Source organism: Parasteatoda tepidariorum, chromosome 7, assembly GCF_043381705.1.
Source record: "Parasteatoda tepidariorum isolate YZ-2023 chromosome 7, CAS_Ptep_4.0, whole genome shotgun sequence".
Classification (NCBI taxonomy): domain Eukaryota; kingdom Metazoa; phylum Arthropoda; class Arachnida; order Araneae; family Theridiidae; genus Parasteatoda; species Parasteatoda tepidariorum.
Genome location: NC_092210.1, coordinates 63,598,532 through 63,620,225, shown reverse-complemented (window position 1 = coordinate 63,620,225; position 21,694 = coordinate 63,598,532). Strand labels below are relative to the sequence as shown.

Here is a 21,694-nt window from a genome sequence, read left to right as displayed (position 1 = left end):
AGCAAATTTCAAGATTTTTCGTAAGCCTACAACAGGTCCATCGTACACCTATCAGTTTCAGGAATGGCGTCTAAACGTACTATTTGCTCGGTTTTTACTTTTATGAAGAGCCAGAAATCATATTTTGTCTGGAGAGTAAGATGTGAAGAAATAGGAACTCCTTTTTTATAGTTTAAAAATTTTTTAAATTAGTTGTTCAAAAGTCAAAAGCACATTTGAACAAACCATTTTTGTCATTTCAGCAAGTTTTTGTCTGCTTTCGACATCGAAAGACGAACCCTGTCGTGGTTCGTCATTCTACCGATTTTCTTAAGTCTATTTTATAAATTAATAAGCCATACTTTCAAGTCAATACCTTACAGGATTCAGTAATTCAGCTTTGAAAACAATAAAGTAAGAGGATTAAAGAACAACTAATACTATCAACAGTGTTTAAAAGAGCCTTAGATTCTTCTTGAATCAACTTTCATAAAAAGAGATACAAAACTATAACTGCACTAAACCATTATATGCTAAGTCCTGACCTATGGAATCGAAACTTGGATTGTACCAAAGAAAGATTCGGCTATGAAAGATTTTACTAACTATAAGTGGTGGAACAGTGTTATAAATTTAGAAAAAATACGAGAGAAAAGCGCAAATCTCGAGTGTATATTAGGCATTAAGGATGTGGCACCCGCTTGAGAGAGTTTGTATAATAGAAATGGCAATCGCAACGTAGCGTTTCTGAAGAAACCATAACCACTATTTTTTCGATAGTATTTAAGAGGTCTTTACCCTCGATATCTCGGATTTTAGGTTAAATTTTTAATTCGGATTTTCTTTTTTTTATACATCTAATTTCGTTACAGTTTAAACTGATGGTAATCGATTTGGATAACGGTTAAAAATTCCTCTAACTTTCATTGCATGAAAAAGATACTTATCTAGGTAGGTACTTTACTTACGTCGGACACAATGAGCTATTGGCGGCGGTCTGGGAAATATCTCTGAGGTTGATAAAAATACCATCACAATTTTGATCCTCTGCAAATGGGATCTCATTAGTGAAGCCACTTCCTCAATTTAGACATAGATCTGAAGGGAAAGGAAATTTTCTCCAGATCCCTGTACCCAAGGTACTGTTCAGTGACCGACCGCAGGACTTTCATCTCCACGGATTTTACGAACACGTATACCGCATTTACTCGGTTGGTCTTGGCGGAATCTAGGATCGAACCCCAACCCAGAGTCCCGATTCTCTAACCACTGGGCTACCACGGTCTTAGATCTCAAATTCTAATAGGGTGAAGGCCTTGCATTTTACATGTATCGAAAGATACAGAAGTTGAAAATAATCCGTTGAATAGAGCAAATATTCACTATATGTTTAGTTGTGAAAATTAAATATTGGGGATTAAAAGTATATTTTCCCCTCCTTTTCCTTCCCTTCGACCAGCCAAGAGAGGAAGGGCCTCTAAAGGAGCAAAAATTTAAATGCTGTTGTTACTTTTCCTATCTTAAAATAGCCCCGCACTTTTTTTAAGGAGCAGGTTATAACCAGGGGGTCATAATTCCTTTCTTTCATAGCAGCCATTAATTTTCAATAATTTAACTCAAAACTGCTAAATAAAAAAACTCAGATTATTCAAAAGATTTCTGACCTTATGTGTCGGATAACAGTGGTCGATTTAGTACGTACTATCGGATTGGAAACAATAAATGTAAAGAGAGAGATTAAAAATTTCTTAAGACATGGATGAGAAGAAAACCACGGCAGCCAAAATGCTGTTAAATCCGTTAACTTTTAATAGTTTTAATTAATAAAAGCCCATTTAGATGACGCTTAAAACATTTTATCGTAAATTACGCAAGAGATGTATCACATATATAAAAACAGGAAAATGTATAATACTTTATAGACTTTACAAAAATACTGATTGCAGAATTGTATTGGTATATTTTTGTCATAAAAATGTAAAATTATCTAAAATACCGCATACCTTATATACTGAATTTTAATTGGGCAACGACCCAATAACGATCATCGAGCAGAGTAAAAATCTACCATCAGTTAATTTATAAAAAAGAAATAAAAACATTTAGAATTTTTCCTCCTTTATAATTGATTGATATCAAACTTTTTTGGCTTACAAGTAAGTACTGTCAACTAAATAAGTTTAAAAAGAAAAGAAAAAACTACAGAAGCAAGACAAAAAAAAAATTTCAAAACATCACTAAAATATCTGTCTGATTCGGCAATAAGTACAGTATTTATAGCGGGACTTTCAATAAATTAAAGAGGACAGTATAGCTTTTACAAATTACATTAGTTCTATGTTTTATGTTAAGTCTTGCTCTGGCGAAAAAAGTAAAAGAAAAAAGAATTGTTTTCAAATACTAATCTATTTTCGAATAGCTGAATTTTTTTCGAATCTATTTTTAATAATGGTGGAAGAAAATTCAATAATTTTAGATAAAATTTTGAGTTTTAAACTATCTTATAAGATTTATTTGCAAATATGCTTCCTTTAAAATAGCACGTAGGTTTATTACTATAATTGTTATTCTTAGTTTCAGAATTTTTTTTAATATTTACACTTGAAAAAAAATTATAAATACGAAATTTAATAAAAAATACGTAATTAATGAACACGAGTTTAATCACAAACTTATTTTTTGATAAACGAGTTTCACGATTCGTGTCAAAATGGTTCGATATGCGCTATTAGTAAAATAAGAAGGATGGCAAGTTTCTTTCACAGGGGAAGAAAAATATATGCCAACCTAAAGGGAAAAATAAACTTTTTAAAAAAAAGAAATATCTAATATTAAAACAATTTTTCAAACAGTTCATAATTACAATCAACTTTAAATAAAAGTACTTATCTCCAAACTATTTCAAAAAATACAAGTGAAAACTAAAAGGAAACAATTAAAAAATAAATTTTAATAATTCAAGACATTAAAATTATTGGCGAAGCGAATATTATACGAATATATATATTTACGAATTAATACAACTTAACCCTTTATAAGGTCGTGGAAAGTTTACTTCCAACCAACTAAATTTTTAAATGTCAGTTTCTTCCGACAATTTCACTAGTTATAATTGTCTGTTAACGCAAAGCTTTCATTCATACCGAAATTCATTAAAATCTGGGGTGGGGGTAAGTGACAGTGTTGACTGAGAGTGACATATATACAAAAATCAATATAATAAGAGAGAAAATTTCTACGGAAAATAGAAGGCTGATAATTTTAGAAATCCATAAGCACTGTAAAAAATTAAATTTAAAAAAAAGCAGTAATTCAAGGGATGCATTTTATTTTGAGATTCTACTTTGAGAAAAATGTAAACAGTCCGGTAAAAAAAAAAATCCCCATTTAAAGGATTAAGTAAAATGTACGAGTAGAGTTCAACGAGTGAGATATATTAAATGGCTTTTGTGAATTAGATGGATGCGCAACAGGTGGTAGCAATTAAAAAATTTCCGAAATAATGCATGCTTGTTGCGTTCATCTTTCTTTGTCGGGAATTTTTATGTGACACTTCTAAAATCGGAATTCTTGGAATATCCTGAATCAAATGCTAACTACTGCATTTGTGATTTTGTCTCATTTACCATAAATCAAATGCACATTAACATAATCCTCGTTTAAAAACATTTTAATTGTGAATCTAACTCGAAATATTTAAAAAGGGAAAAAAATTATTCTGCAGTGTCGGATTTATTATACACGAGAGAGATTTATTATATCGTTTATAAAAGTTCGATGTTTTTGCGTTTTTCTTTAAGAGTTGTCTAATCGAATGAGTTAACAAAAATTGTAATTAGTATAAGCTAACATTTGATTTGATTTGTTCATTTACGTCGCACTAGAGCTTCACAATGGGCTATTGGCGACGGTCTGGGAAACATCCCTGAGGATGATCCGAAGACATGCCATCGCAATTTTGATCCTCCGCAGTGGGGATGGCACCCCCGCTTCGGTAGCCCGACGACCTGCACGCGAAGTCGAGCACTTTACGGTAGAACAGTTTAACGAGAACCAATACCGCACACCCTAGATCCTTACGCAGACTGATCCAATTGGTCACCCACCCGCACACTGAACGCAGTCAGTGACGCTTGACTTCGGTGATCTGCTGGGAACCGTGTCTTAACGATCAGTCCACTGCGGGACATAAGCTCACATTTACTAATATATCGTAATTTAATCATGCTATGAATAAAGGCACTTCATAAAAAAAAAACAAGTAAATTTAGTTTAAAATTACGATAGGCCCAGCCTACCTGCTAACAGGTTCATCAAGATTTAGGAATGCCTCAAGTTAAAAGCAATAAAATTCTATTTTGGGACACTTTCTTTCGACAATTTCAGATATCTATAATTGTCTGATAAACGTACACGACCACACCCGAAATTCATTAAAATCAGAGAGGGTTAGCGACTATGTTGTTTCAACGTGTACGTAGCGTACAGTGTATAATTGTTATTTTAAATTACTAGCCAGAGCCACTACCTTCATCGTGAGCCTATTTCAACCTGAAACTCGCGGAAATATTCATGAGAACAAAACTGAAAAGAAATAATTAAAAGGCATTTGAGCCTTTGTCGTATCAGTTAAAAAATGTAGCTGTCAAAATCAGAATATTTTAATACAACTTTCCTTATGTGATATACAAATAGGTCTGAAAAAAAAAATCAAAATATGTACGAGTACTAAAAAGCTGTGAAATATAAATAGACTAACTCATTTAAATATTTAATTACTCTCGCAGTCCATTAAATAAGTTTTTCTATTAATTTATCAAATGTATGACAATTGTTAACATTAAAATGTTCTCATTGACAAATCATTAAAATATATCTAGATATAACTTTTTTCTCAAAATATATTTCATCAGAAATTGTACCATAAATTTTCGATTAGAATAAAATCTGAATAATTTTTAAGCACATAAATAAAGTAGTGACTTTTCATAGACAGAGTAAGTTTCCACTATTTACTTTTGAGACAGAGAACTATCGAATGTGAATGAATGGTTTTTAAACAGTTGCTACACAACATGAGCTTCTGTCAGAAAAATAAGTCCTTACACAAATTGCCTAATGCATGGGGCATACTTTAGTTGCATGCTTTCAAATAAATTTTGCAATACGATTAATAGTTATCCAAAAATAATTTTTTCTTTAGGTGAGGAAAGTATACGTCTTTTCTGCTTCTTTTAGTGAAATATATAGTATTGCCCTACCCACAAGCTTTGCCATATCCTAAAAGAACGCTATACAGCGGTGCAGGACAACTTTACGTATCTCTTTTAACTACATTAAATTTAATATATGAAGTTAATAAAAAAATCAGTAGGATAAAGATGCATACATGCTATCTTATTTCCGATCAAATAGCAAACAAATCATGACAGGATAACAAACCTTTCTAAAACATCAATCTTATCTATTTATCAATTGTCATAGTTAAGAATTTCCATTTATTTTATGCCTGGGCTCAAAATTTTATACAATGAAATTTATAGAGTTTCTTTAAACAGCTGTAAGTCTGAGAATGAAATAAAAGTAATGCTAAGTTAATATATTTTCCTACTTTACCAAACAGTTCTAATCAGAATTTTAAACCCATGTTTAACACGTGGAATTCATTATTCTGAGTTGTAAAATCAACCAAAGAACTTTTTATTTTATTTTTCACACACCATAAACAAAATCCACAAAAAAAAATCTGTCCATACCACGTGCTTTCTCTTCTCTCTATAAAGCATGGGAAATATTTACCTCTTTTCTGTTTCTATTTGTAGATTTATATAATTAGACATCAATAAATATAATTCTACCACTTCATTAGTATGAAAGCAGAAAAATATAAAAGGTGTTTCCTTGTTCTAGTACCGTCAAGTCCGTATATTTTTTTCCGAGTGTATAAAGTTGAAAACAAAATATTTTTTAAGTTAAAAATAATCTTCAACTTGTTAGCGTATATAACTAGAAAGAATTGTAACTATTAAAAATGGCATGAATTTGAGTGCTCTATTTTCATATTTATATGAAATTAAAACTTATAAGCAAATAAATAATAAAAAATTTAAAAAAAAAAAAAAAAACAGAAATGTTAGTCATTATTGCGATCCTAAACATGGCCTAATTCAAAAATTCTTAAGGAGTCAATAAAAAATATATATTAAAACTATACATTATTATTTAAATTTTACAAATGAAATCTTAAAACATCACGCAAATTTTAAAAAAATATCGTAGACTGAAGCCATGCTGCTAATCAATAGTAAAAATGTGTTATTTTCCGTAAAATAGCCCCTTAAAATTATCAAATAGTAGGAGCAACAAGAGAAAAAATTTCTAAAACCGTAAAGATTAATACTTTTTAATACTTGATGATATAAAACTTTTAAACTTCAAAATACACGTAGATGGTAATAAAATAAAAAAAAAAGCCCGCTATGCTTCGAGCGCTTAAAAATAGGCGACCATTCGCGAGACTCGTCAGACGAGAATGAGAAAAACAATGTGCTTTGAAACAAAAAATGTTAAGTTGCCAACATTACATTTATTTAATTAGGCTGATCTAATATCAGTATTTCTTTTTCGCTTTGGGAACAAAGAATCGAAATACCAAGCTTGTGAGCATGAAAGCGTTAACGCAAAGCTGCAACAAACTGAGCTATAAGTTGGGAAGACCGGGAAGTTTAAAAATGAACAGTTCATATAAACTAATTGTTCTACATTAAGTTTTAATTATACTTCTGCAGATTTAATAAAAGGCGTGCAGTAATGCAGGCGTTTTTTAAGAGCACGATTGTTTTGTTTATTTATATTTTTCTATTGCATGTCATTAATTTCAATTTAATAACTTATAGACTAAAAAATTTAATTTATTAAAGGAAACTTAGAAGATTTCAATAAATGATTTCAATTCAAGAATTTACGCTAGAACACATTTTAAATGACAAGTGAGTTTAACTTAGAAGTGAGCATAGTTTGAAAAGCAAATCTTATAAAATGGCAAACCGATCTTCGGGGATTGCGAAGCCAACTAGTATTTCATTAATCAATTTAATAGACTTTTTACTAAAAAAGGATATTCTAACATTTCTCTGTAAACAAAAAATAAGTACTCAGCTTTTTAAGAAAAAGGACTAATAGCTTTGGAACTTAACTTTTGAAAATAAGATACCATAAATTGCTTACCAGATAAGGTTTTCCAACTATGAAAGAAGAAACCTGAAATTAATATCAAACTAATCTTTCAAACAAACAAAAACTTGAGCGAACTTTTAATACTTCTGAAAAATTCAGAAGCTAAGACTAGAAATTAGATATTTTCTATAACACACCCTTGTTAACCAAACAGATTAAACACGACAGTTTTAACTTCAGAGTAAGCTATCATATTAACTGTTAAATACTGAATTGTTGAAATAGAATAAAACTTATTTATCACTTAAAAGTATAAAACAAATTATTGATAATTTTCTAGCGTTAAATCATAATCTAATTTTTTTTTCTAAAAAAAAAAAACTGCACTTTGAAAAATAATTTCAAACTTATTGTTTTAAATAACTTATAAACAGAAATTTTACTTGTAAACAAAAAAATTGAGTCTGAAATATTAAAATTTTCTTTAATGATTTTCCTCGGTTTCTAAAAATTCCTATACACAAAAAAAAATTCTTATTAAAAATGACAAAATATCCATGCTTAAAATTTAGAACTGTCTTATTTAGTTATTTTGTTCGTAATTTATAGCTGGTCCCTTAAGTCTCTTGAAAGCTTTAAATTTTGATATGTATAAGAAATAGCATGACCAAAACACATCTGAATTTATGAAATAATTCTTCAAATATTTCTCGAGAAATATGGGAAAACCAGTTAGCATAATAGAAATGTTTCCATAATTCTGTCCAACCACTGTATCTCTTTATTTATATTATATTTATACAAACCTAATCATAAAATTATAATGAATTGATTATAATCTACAAAACTAATTATAAACGGATTTTTATTGACAAATAACTATTTTTATTTTCTAATAAATAATTACATAAATTTTAAAAAAAGTTTAAGTTGTAAACTTTAAAGTCTTATTATAATTTTAAATTGAATATCATAAAATTCATAAAGATGTTGAAATTTATTTTCGATTGCAGGGTATTTTACTTTATGAATTTGCAATAAGAATTTAACAAATTGAGAAACGTTTTAACAAAGTAATCTCTCTTAATTATTAATTTATTGAATAATATATTTTTATTTTTTAGATAATTGAATATTCTGTAGAATTATCATTAGCTAATATAAATGCACATAATTCATTTAGATATAAATGTGCATATTTAAGAAAATACGGAAAACGTAAATCCAAATTCTAAACAAATTGTTGTAATATATAGGTTATATTTAAAATTTTTGATAAAATTCTAATTGTTTTAAAAATAATTATTGTCAATTATAAAATATGAAAACTTACTTTTTAAAACAATCAAATGAAAAATACACTACTAAATTTAATCATTTTTTTTTTTAGTTTGAATTATTCATTTAATAACTATTTTAAAACTACGTAGTTTCATTTCAAATTTGTCCATTTTGTCTAAATTCGTACATTTCTTCCAGCATTTGCAATTTTCTTCCCGTGTCCTGAAAAAAAATTGCTGTTTTTCAAAAGAAATCCCAACCCTGACAAAAATATTCAAAACAGTTATTATTTTATAAATTCTGCAAACTTATCACTGAATAAAAATCTTAGTCGCTCAAGCTCAACACACTCAGCAAATAGACAGATTGGTCAGCTTTCATGTGCCCAATTTTGATTTGTAATCATTCGTGCTTCTAATTAGCTAAGTCATCATCCTACCGTTGAAATCAGCCAAAAACAATGAAAAAAAGAAACCAATTGTTTTATAAAATATAAACTAGGAAATATTTAGTAGAGCTATCTCATGTTTACCGTTGATGTTAAATTATGAATATTTGTATGTCTTGAAATGTTACAGTTGTTAAATCATTCATATATGGCAACATCTGTATATTTAAAATAAATAACTTAATCTTCACATATTTCTAAATATGTAACTTAAGATGTTTAAAATAACAGATTTAAATTTAAAAAAAATTTTTTTTAATTAAAACTGCACGCAAATTTTACAAGTCAACTGACACGCATTAGGCTTCAAGTGTTAATAGATATCAAGCCTTATGATAAAGTAAAGAGTATTTTACAATTATATAGTCACTTTTAAAGACAAGATAGATTTCTAAAAATTTATTACGGAAAAAAAAAACGAAAACCGTAGTTTTTCTGCAATTACAGTACAACCTCGAAAATCTGAAGTTCTGAAGACCCAACAATTTAACTCTTGAAGAGAGAAAAAAGTTAACAAAATATTAAATTAGAAGAAAGATGCTGATATTACAGAATCGTAATGTTTGCGCAATAAAAAAAAATTGAAACAATAAAGCTAGAAATTATATTTTTCTTCAGTCACATAAAGGAGACAATTATTAATTAATAAACTACGTCGTTTAGCAAATTAAAACTACTGAGAACATACATTAACATTCCCTTTCTTTTAATAAATACTGTTACGTAATCAAAAGCAAATATATCAGTAACAAGACTTTTTAAATTTAGAAAAAATAAACTTTCAAAATTGGAATCACTTAATTCATATTATAATCCAATCTAGTTAGAGTCCTGTGAAACATATCAATAACTGAAGTAGAAACATAATTATTTTTCAACTGATAATAATTTCACATTTTATAGCATAAATAACCGCAACTGGTGTTGAGTTAAACTTCTTCCAAAAAAAGGATCACTTTTTAAGTGATTGCTTTTTTTCAATAATTTTTTTTTATTATTGCGTAATTTCCGATTGTTGTAAATACTTCTTGTTACACAATAAAAAGCAAAAAATTCTGTAACAATGTCAAATTTATCGTAATGCAGCTTGTGAATGAGGGGTGCTCCAGTTTGGAAAAGTGTTATATATACTTGTAGTAATAGGAAAATTCACATTGGTGATTAATTTAGCCCATCCTCACACATCTTAAGAAATCCTATTTTTTCTTTCTTTACCTGCCTGTGTCACATTCTTCTTCGCAAGCACAGAGTGTAAGTTTTGAATATATTCTCTTCCAGTTTTGCTGACGTAACTAATAATTAATTGTTGATAGAAAAACAGTCACCTTTATAGCAACTGATTAAAAGAATCGCGATTATTGATTTTAAACTCGCTTGAATACAAATACCGATCTTGGATTTTAAAATCGCATGAATATGAATCACGATAATGGATTTTTATATCACGTGAATATGAAACTATTTTAAAAATGAGAAAATACAAGCTGCGATACTTAATTTTTAAATCGCGTAACTACAAATCACGGTTTATAATTTTTAGATCACGTAAATACGAATCACGATGCGTAATTTTAAGATCGCGTACAAACGAATCACGTATATTTCTAGAATGCGGGAATGAGAATCCCAATGCCTAACTTTAAAATAACACATATATAAGAAAATCGATGCTTGATATTATAACCGCATGAACGAATCAAGACATTGAATATTAAACTAGCGTGAAAACTAATCGCTCGTGAAAACGAATATCGGTTTTTAAAATCGCGTAAATACAAATCGTGATATTGGATTTTTAAATCTCGTAAATACGAATCGCAATGTACGATATTCTAATCGTGTGAATAAGAATCGCAACGTGAAACTCTTAAATCGTGTAGATACAAAAAGTTATGTTTGATATTAAAATAGCGTGAATAAGAATCGAAATATTAGCAGATTCCGGGCTTGGGACTTCTAAAAGGCTTATTTGAAGCAGCGAAGTTAAGAATCTTCAGTGCGTAATAGAAGAGAAAATAGCTAAAATAAGAAAGAACGTGGAAGGATTTGGCAGCTATGTAGTTTGAATTTTCTATTTTTTTTAATTCGGAAATAAATATAATTGTTTATTTCAACGGCTGAATTTTTTGAAAAAAACGGAATATTTATTATAAAAAAAAGTGGAACTTATAGATAATAGGAGTTTTACATAAAAACTGAAATTCGAGCGACAAAAATCTCATCTCTGTAAAGTAATTGCTGAAAAAACCACGTTGCACATCGCGATTGCTGACAAATGATAACTTAAATAATGAAATCGTCGCAAATGAGGAAGATTCAGAATTCACCTGTCTTGATAGTATTAAATGTATTTTAAAAATTAGGTGGAATTCCACAGCAGGAAAAATAATCGAAAAACCACTCGAATTTCTGATAAAACAATGAACTCCGTTTAATTTGCTATAAAATTTAAGTTTTGAAATTCATAAATTCACTATAAACCCTAAAAAAAACTTAAAATACATCCTACATAATTTGTGTTTTATGTTTACTTTAAAGCTTTTGGAAATGTTTATGTAAATTAAAACATCACGCCTACGAGACCAACAATTTCATAAAATCAAATTCGACAATACTAAAACTTTTACTGTCTAACGTTTGATACAAATGGAAACCATTACACTTTTTTCACGGACCAAGTTGTGCCCATTTTATTCCTTTTACAGTTATTGATGAAGCTATAAATATTGCTTGCGTATAAAAAATACTTTGGAGAGTTAATATTTCGTAGAAAGTATAAATATTTTGTAAATAAAAATGCAAGCTCATACTTCAGTACCAAAATGTAGTCAATAGTGAGAAATTCTGTTATTTTCTTTAGTTGAATATTTTAAAAAGCTGACAGGGTTTCTTTAAGCTAATTCTAAAAACAATGCGAAAATATGCAAAAAAACATTTCTTGCATTTATGCTTCCTATAGAAACGATCATTCAGGAAATACCAATAAGTTCTTCCTTCATTCCAATATGTGGTGCCTGCATGCATAATTTTTCTACGTGCGTAAGCAAGTAGAAATCACTATGAAAGTATTATGGAACTAAAATCTTTCAAAAATAAGTATATTAATCTTTTTTTTTAACTAATGAATTTCCAGCTTTTTGTCTCACTCACTTTTTAAAAATAGATTTACTTTGAATGAAATTTACTATATCCAAACCTTCAATATTATGTTTTGAGATGTATTTATCAAGGGTAACATTGTTATTCAGATTCACTTGCCAGAAAGAATCCAGTCAATATTGAATGAGAAAATGTTCTTTTTTCTTCAAGTAGGCGAGAAAGGAATCTTTTGAAAACAATTCTTAATAAAAAATAAAAATAAAAAAGACCCGTTTCAAAATATTCTGTAGAAAAAAGGACTATAATTTTAGTTTCTCAAAATGAGTCTTTCTGCAAGAACTCTTTTCCGCTACTCAAAAAGCTGAAATTTTTTTTCTTCTTACTTCATAGTAAGTTTTTCTATCCATTACTAAATTACTTCAAGAAAAATGTATGGTAATTGTGTGTTTCCTAATTTATGGAAATTCTCTCCAATTTAGCCGTATTGTAACAATCGAAAATCCTTTGCCCATAAAAACTGCCAAAAATAATCGCTGACTTTTTTCCATTTTATAGAAAGTTTATAGTTTCTTAGCATTCACTAAGCTGCATACCTCAATCCAGTATCTTTCTCAGATACTTTCAACTAGTCAAAAAATTTTATCCATATTTCTCTAGCTAATTTTTCATGCATTGAATACATTTTTAACCTGCTTTAAAGGGTAAGAGCTGTTTATAAAGTAGATTACAAGCTCATATGTCGAAGCAATATGATTTCAGGAGGTATAAGAGTAATAGTGAGCTGGAGGATGATCTAACGGAACAAAACAAAAAAGTCAAGACTCGTACTCAACCGTGTCAGACTAGTACGTGAATAAAATAAAGATAAGCAATACAGGCTACAGTGTAGCATTCCCAAGAAATCACTTATCTCTATGGCAGGCATTTTAACCGCTATGGTAGTTTTCTAGGTAGAACTTCAATTTATGTGCCTAATATTTAAACTTGATAAAAACCTTTCTTTCACGCTTTTCAGGAACTCAAAAAGTTGGGAAAAGTCATGAAAAAGAAATAAGCTAGTATAAAATATTTAAGGTAGGACTTATGGCCTCAAGTTGATTTGAGATTAAAACTATTGCTTTGGACGTACTAGCATTAAACAATAGTTTATTTTAGGATATCATTAACATTAAGTCTAATATAAAATAAACTAGTTGAACTATTTTCTGTTATCTAAACCATAAATTAAAACTAAATATTACTTTTATATTAACTTATCTCCAAAGACATATTTGTAAAGAGAAAAATTAAACCTTTAAATTTGAAAACTAAATAATTACAGATTAAAAATATGCTATTTAAAAAAGAAAAATTTAATTATATGAAATTCCGAAATGTGTAGTATTCATTACTTGCAAAAAATGGTATTCATTTGTCTTGATAGTGCTGATATACTTCACTAGCATATAATCCATACTTACAAATTCTTCAAAACTGAAATTTAGAAAAATCGTTGAAATACTGGATGTGAATACGATGTGCCAATATAAAAAAAAAAATATCTATCCATACTGCCTCAAGTTTAAAGAAATGTAGTCAACAATAAATGACAGCTTTTAATGCTTCTCTTAATAGTCAGCATTTTAAATTTAGCAGTTTAAAAATCCATCCAATTATTAAATGTAAGGTTTACAACTTGTCTTCTAATGGCAGTCAGAAGATATTTTAAATTATGCTTTAAGTCTTATTAGGCTCATTAACATCATCCAGCATTTATGTACGAAGTAGGTAGACGAAGAATGGCAGTATTGAGATTTTTTTATTGTGATCATGAAATACAATAGATGATAATGTCGTAAATGATAACGCTTAAAAACTGAAAATGGACACACACAGGTGAAGACTATACACAGGAAATAACAGTCGATAGACGATTTGCTCCCACGAGCAGCGGAGAAGACCAGCCGATGAGATTTGACGATGCCGTTCTTTTACCAATTGCCACCATTTCTGTGTGAATAAAAAGTTAGTTATGTGAAAGGACGTAGACATGAAGAAATAATATCAGCAGTATTCGTTTGTGTAATCATTGACGATTTAGAAGTACATGCATTGAAAGTACAATTTGGTGAAATTGCTGGAGTAAGTATAAGCTGTACAACAGTCTTACTAAAGATTCCAACCAGTAGAGATTCAATTTTTTTTTTAAATATTAACTTGGGAAATATCACAGCAGCTGCTCAGGAAATATAAAGCAATTGCTTGGTATGTAAAGTGACTGGTAAAGGCAAATTTTATCTACAAGCTGTTTATTACATGTACTTTTAAAAAACGTAAATGGTAAAACCAACGTATAACTCGAAAATGCATGCAAGGTTCTAAAGACGAATACCATAAAAATGTTGATTTGAGTAAATGGGCATGCTAATAAATTATCACTAAAGTAATAATGTAAAAACTGCCTGAAACTATCTAAAATTAATGCAATATGTACAATAAAACATGTAGAGTAAATAAATTAAATAAATACCCTTTGAGATTACCTCTGACCCATTGGCGAACGGCTTCTGTAACCTCCAGAGCCTCTGTAGTCACTTCCGCCACCATATGAGGGCCTATCATAACCGCCGCCACGGTCTCCCCCATAACGGGATCCACCACCTCTTCCTCCTCTGCTGAATCCACCTCCACCACCACCACCACTTCTAAATCCAGAATCATAACCTCCTCGGCCACCTCGCCTACCGAATCCACCATCCCTTCCTCCGCCGCCTCTTCGGAATCCTCCACCACCGCCACCTCTCCTTCCACCTCTTCCTCTGGAAATATCAACTCTTATTTCGGATCCATTGATTGAAGCTCCATTCATTTCTTTGATGGCTTCGTTAGCATCTTGATCATCCTTGAATTCAATAAAAGCAAACCCAGGAGGATTTCTAGCAACCCAAACCTTTTCCAAGTCACCAAATTTACCAAATTCTCTTTCAAGATCTTCTTTCTGGACATCTTCACTCAAACCTCCAACATAAACAGAAGTGGGTCTCATTCTATTTTTGTCTGAAAAATTATGTTTTGATAAGTTAATAAGAATAAGATTTTAATCAGCATTTAGTTAATTTAGCTCTACCTAGTTGTAACAGTTAAATAAATTTAAATTATATGCCATGCACTTTAGGATTCGGGATTTAAAATAACTGATTTGATAAGAAAACAAAAATTTCTAAGAGGTATTTTGACCATACAAGTTATTCGTAGGAGTACAACACAAAGAAAAAAATCTTTTGCCACAACTCTAAAGTATTTCCTACTTTAATTTTTCTTTCATTCAGTGTCTTTATTGGACTGCTTAAAAATAAATTTTAAAATAACATACATAAGAAACACTACTGATATAAATAAATGACTACAATTTGATAATCAATGTTCAGCAAATGAAAACTTTACCAATAATAATTAGAATTAATAACATTTTTAACTAATTACTAAAATGTAAGAACTAATTTTTTAGTACAATTATAATGAATTTTTTAGCTCCTACAACTGAGCCAAATTAATTTAAAATCAATTACACTCATTTCAACAACTAAATGAAATACAACCTATGTAAGCTTTGATTAAACATTTTATGTAGTTAACTAAGACAAATTTTACCAGAATCTCTTATTCGGTTAAGAGCAAACCAAGTAGCATCAGCCTGGAAAAAACTACAATTGCTCTTATGTTACTACTTCTATTTTTAGGTTTAAGTTCAATTTGCACTTTGCTTTAATTCTCACTAATTGAGGTTTGTATTCAATTTTCCTTGATTTCTATTATTTTCTGACAATCACAATTTTAAAATAAAGAGCAAGAAAAATCTCAGAAAAAGAATTGGATGTTTAACACTAGTCAAAATGAACACAAAGATAGCATGTTGGTAATATATAAATTATTTCTGAAAACAAGCTTGGAATTTTAAACAAAAAATTTTAAACAAATTGAAACAGCTTTCAAAAATTTTTAAACAAGCTTGATCATGCAACTTAGCTTTCCTTGAAACAAATAATGCAAGGATGAAGATTTGGAAAAAATTTCTACAAAAAACTACAATCTTTAAACACAATCAAGACAATTATTTTAATTTTGCCCATATAATAAGTTTGTTTTTGAACAGTCAAAAACTTTTCGGTTGGCTGTGTGCATACAAAAAGTTGCTAAAAAATGCATATTGCCAACTTTAAATTTTTTTTCAATATTTCGTTATTATATTAAGTTTCCTAAACACTGAAAAATACGGATGTCACAAAAAATTAAATAAAATAAAAAACAGAGCCGAATTTTCTTGAGCCGGATACAAACATTTTTCAAAATAAGTTCTTTGACAGAAACCAGTTCATACACATTTTCACTAGTTCCTTTAAATTAAGGATCTAACAAAGTGATTTGACCAAATACAGAATATTCGGCCCAAGAAAAAAATCTACTGAATAGCAATTTTTTTTTTTTAAATTAAATATTTTATATATATAAATTAGTTTAGATTTGATTACTTAAAAATAATTAAAACTTAGCTGTATAATTGATATGAAGTAAAGGGAAAAAAACTTTAACAGAAATGTTTCAGATAATAAAGATTAGATACTTAGATAATTATAAATATTTAAGATTGAAAAATTGATCACAGCTATTAAAAAAAACTTAATTTCTTAAGTTAAAATTAGAGAAATAAAAATATATTCTTTATTCTTAAAACAAAACTTTAATGCTAAAAATATTTTCAGGACACTTAAGAGATGTGTATCAGAGACGCCCTTAAAAATACAGTGCTATCAAAAACTCCGATTAAAAACATTTTTAAAAAAAAGTGTACAAAAGCGAAAATAGCTTTAATTTTTTAAATTTTGCTTTTCATTTGTCTTTCAGAACATAAATTAACAAGTTTCAGTCGGTACAAACAAATATGTGAAAAAACTTTCTAATAATGTATAGCAAAAATTACGATTGTAGATTATTCTTCATTAAATCTATTTAAAGTTTCCACAAAAAAAAAAAAAAAAAAAAAAAAAAAAAAANAAAAAAAAAAAAAAAAAAAAAAACTGTCGAAAAATACTTTTCCAAATACTTGCTGAATATTAAGCCAATTATTTGGTAAAAGGGCTAAATATTCGTTCTATCCCTAGTTTAGTTTATATATCTATTAAATATTTTTAAAAATAAAGTGGATTTCAATAAAAAGAACTCGAAAATGGAGTACAATATAATACACAAGTGATAAATTAAGCAATACTGTAATAAAAACATAGAGCAAATAAGGAAACAAAAAAAAAACAGCACTATTCTCTTGATCACTTGCACGACTTGGGGACCAAACAGTTATTTCATGATGGTCCGAGTCTAATTTAATAGTCCCAGACTATAATTTTGAGCCTGAACTTAAATCCTTCATCATAACATTTTAACAAATACTATTCATGCATTTAACTACAAAGATATTTAAATAAATAAATTTAACTTTTCTCATAAATTTTTTTAAAACTGAACAGATGTTGCTACATTTGTTATTTAACTTTGTTCAAGTTCAATACTATTGGTTGCCCAAATTAAAATGAGTTGACAATGTAAAAGTTGGCAATTAAATAATTACTTTTGAAAAACATAACGTAACACAGTAGTAACAAACTTGTTGAAAACAATCAGTGAACTTTATTAATTCTAAGCAAAAATCATTAGAAATGTTGAAATAAATTGAAAATAAAACATTAAGGAAGGATTCTGTAATGGTATTTCAACCAAAAATAATCACCACTTTTAAAAGTTGTTGGCAACAACCCAACAGCAGTAACACTAGAAACTAAAAAAATACATTGTAAAAACAAGGATACTCAAATGCTTAATTTAGCAGAAATTTCTCAGCAAGTCATAACCACTACATCTCAATATTTAACAGAACTATTTAACTTAGTACCTTTGCAATTTCAAACAGCACAAACTTGTACAGATATAGAAATATTCCTAGATATTACATAAAAATTAGAATTAGATCAATTTAAAAACAAATTAAGTTGAATTACAAAATATTTATCTCAATTATGTAATACATTGCAATGCATAGGGAACTCTTAAAATCCACAGCTATTACTTTTATTATTTAACTCTAAAAAATTTTGTTTACTTGATCAAAATTACTTAACCTAAAAACCATTTGGAGTCTCTGCGAAGGTAGTAGGCTCGAACTATAGAACTAAGAAAGTGGGGGAGAGAACAACCCAGCTAAGCCCTGGACAATATCAAGTCACAACTTCAGCCTAAACATTGAGGTTTACTTCTACTAATTTCACTGCTCTTACTTAGCAATCACCTGACAACTAAATGTCTTTAATTAAGATACAATACAAAAGTGCTTTACATTTGGCTGCAATGAGAAGTTTCCTAGGGGTAGTCCTATAACATTTCCCAGGTAAGTGTGACCTTTAAATTTAAAATTAAGTTAAAAATTCCTCAACACTCATCCATAGTGTGATTTGCACATTTCATTTGCTTTTATATTGAATAACTCACCTGATTGAATTTGTTTTTGCAATAACATTAATTTTGAATGTTTCTTAAAAGAAACTTCTGAATTCTCTCAAGGAATGAAAGAAAGGGTAGGGAGTTGATTCTCAAAAAAGAGTACTTTGAGTTTTGAAAGGGCACTCACTCACTTTGAGTTCTGTAAAAATGTATGAAAATGCATAATATGTAATGAATTTGATTCTTAAAAATTTTTAAATTACTCTTTTAAATACTATTTTATGTGTATATTTTTAAAAATGCTCTCATCAAAAATTTGTAGCTTTAAACTAAAAAAAAATAATAATTGAAAAACAATGTGAAAACTTTTTTCTATAATTAAAACTGAGAATTATTAGAAAATAAACAATTAAAATGTCTTTTTTTTTAAAAAAAAAAAGATATTTAGAAAATGATTTTATAATTTAAAATCATTAAAATCTCATCTCCCCGAATTAAGAGATTGTAAGAAAGTAAATACTTATAATAGCAATCTGAAATAAACCTATAAACACAGATAATTTTACCCCTAAGTAATTATTGAAACAGAGAATTAATTTTCTTTAAAATGGAATATGAATAAAAAGAATGTTTTTATGGGATGGTGATTTATTTTTACAAAAAGGACAAAGAAGGCTCATTTATCAGGATCAAAGGGAAGACAAGGTGAACCTTCCTTCTAAAAACACTTAGGGAGAACACTGAGACTTACAATGTTAAAGTATTTTTTAATATTTATTTTTATTTTTAAAAATACCTAACAAAGCTTTTGGTTGTTCATACATTCTATCACAGTAAAAACAATTCAGGAATTTCTTATGTTTTAATTTTGTATTAGTTCTCTTAAAAAGTCATTCAAAATTCTATAATATCTGAAGATTATATATTGAATTGCTTATTTTAATTACTAAGACCTGCCTTCTAAGATGTTTGCTAGACATATACTTGAATAAAAATATAGTAGTATAAGTTTAAAATTTTTTTATAAGTTTCCTTTTTTTTTTATTGTTTCAGCTAGTTTCAATTTCTAAAGATTTCCTTCAAATAACAAGTGCATTTCAATTTAATTTTGATTGTCATCGATGTAACTGGAAATAATTTTTGCATAGCCTTACAGTAGAGAGTATTTTAAAAATAATTTATCAGTTCTTATCTCACTTTTAAATTTTTCACCATTCACCGTAACATTTTAATTGAGATAAGTTTTTAATCAATATTCAGACAAAATTTCAAGCATTACTTTTAAACAAGGATGATCACCATAAAGTGATCTGCATAAGAATAATCAAGCCTCGCAGTTTCAGAGCTGCGGCCTCAATTAAACCAAGGAGAGAAATAAATCACAGAAAGGAACCAACTCTGATATAATTTGTAATCACCACCAGGAAAATCTGTACATGTGATTCGTTTTTTCTTAAAAAAAATTGATTATTTAAAATCTGTCACCTTGGTGATTGTAGTTGGTACGACAGATCATGATACAGAAATATCCCTTTTAACCGCCTAACGCCTTTTACAAAATGCTTAAAGTAAATATTCAACAATAAAATTATAAAAATAATTCCATTATTTAAATAAACATAATTTTAAATATTGCAATAAAAATTTATCCTAAAATATGATTTATAGCTAGTTTGTTCAATTAAAGCTTTTATTCAAAACAATTTTTCTTAAAATGTAATGCTACATTTTCTTGGAGAAAATATATAATAATGATAAAAGTGTCACAAATCTATGAATCGCAATATCAAAGCTTTCATCTTTTGAATATAAAAACTGAATACAATTTTTTCTTTCTAAGTTAATTTTAAAACGTTGAACTTCTGTCAGACATCTTTTGTCCATGAAGTAAATACAAAAATATAGATATGGTTTTTTTTTTTAGAGAGAGAAGAAAAAAAGGAAAAATTGTTTACAAATTTTACATTCTTTTAACTTAAAGTTTTAACTTTCTGTGATAAAATTAAATGCTTAATTTGTCTGATGAAAAAAAAAACTTATCTGTAACAATTTATTTAAGATAATTCCATTATTTTTAAAAGTCACTTTAAATTACTAAACATAGAAAATAAAATCTTTGAAACAGAAACATTTTCAAAATTATTCTCTGAAGTATGAATTATTCAAATATAAGGGATATCAAATTTGATTCCTTATAAAACAAAGTAGAAAAAAATTTTAAAATCATGAATAAAATTAAAATAGTAATTTGAAAAAAACAGATACTTAAATTTTACAGTATACTTTACGAATGCTAGTTACCCTAGCATTCTTTCAATCTTGAGCATTCATTCAATCTTGAAACAAAAATAATATGACACACATCACTAAATAATTCGTTTTTTAAATACTTAAAAAAAATTATTTTACTAAAAATAGGGGCCTGATAAATATTCTGTAAATTGTCAAAGTGAACATAAAATTAAATTCTTTAATGACAATCTGGAAGTTATTTTCATAAGTTTCAAAATTTTGCCGAAAGGTTAAAAAGATTTTGGCGAAAGGTTAAATTAGAGAAAAAATAACAGAAGTGCAACATTCTAAAAGTCACGTACATTTTTCAATAAGACGTTCTAAGTAAGATTTACTAAATACCGCAAGGCAAAGAACAAATCAAAGTTATTATATCAAAGAAATTATAAGCTTGATTATAGTAAAGGATGCATAAAAGTAGTAATAATTATAAGATAAATTACTTACAGCGGTAGCAAATAGGTGAAAACAGCCAAATTGAATATATAAATAATAAAATTAACAACTGCCGGGAAGATTACGACTGAATGAAAAGAAAATGGCTCGAATACGAACTAATAATATTGCAGCTACAGTTAATTCAATTTCAGAACAAGACGGGAATCAGTTATGTCTCGGTAGCCGAGAGTAAAATGGACATGCATCAACGACAAGGAGCTCAAACCTCGCAGACTTCGAACGAGCTAGGAAGAGAAAATGACGTCACTTTGACGTCACGTTTCTACTCCTAGGGAAAACCTGAAACCTCGCGCTTTCGAACGGATTTTGCTAACGGGCTGCGATCTTCATTTTTCCTCCCTTCTATCGGAAAGCTTTCACCTAACAATTTGCTGGTGATAGCGATTCGAACGTTCGAATAGGATGCGTTTAACGCTGGGATTAAATTAGATTTCCGATTTCAAAGATAATTTTTACCCAGATGTTTTATGATTTTTTATAATCATTTACCTA

The 21,694-nt window shown here is 28.5% G+C and overlaps 1 protein-coding gene across 9 annotated transcripts in view; it reads right to left on the bottom strand.

Moving 5' to 3' along the window:
- LOC107442123 (RNA-binding protein Rsf1) overlaps window positions 1-21,425 on the bottom strand; it is a 28,413-nt gene extending 6,988 nt beyond the window's left edge. For 2 of the 9 annotated variants that reach the window (XM_071183521.1, XM_071183522.1), the window contains exons 1-2: window positions 21,191-21,348; window positions 14,493-15,019 (exon numbers count right to left, since the gene is read on the bottom strand). In XM_071183521.1, the coding sequence (XP_071039622.1) occupies window positions 14,502-15,008 (507 nt within the window). In that variant the 5' untranslated portion in view covers window positions 15,009-15,019; window positions 21,191-21,348 and the 3' untranslated portion in view covers window positions 14,493-14,501. Of the gene's footprint in view, window positions 1-13,762; window positions 13,973-14,492; window positions 15,020-17,906; window positions 17,954-21,190 lie in introns of those variants that run through there. The other 7 variants (XM_071183520.1, XM_071183519.1, XM_071183518.1 and 4 more) reach the window with 7 other exon arrangements.
- Between the last annotated feature and the right edge of the window lie 269 nt (window positions 21,426-21,694).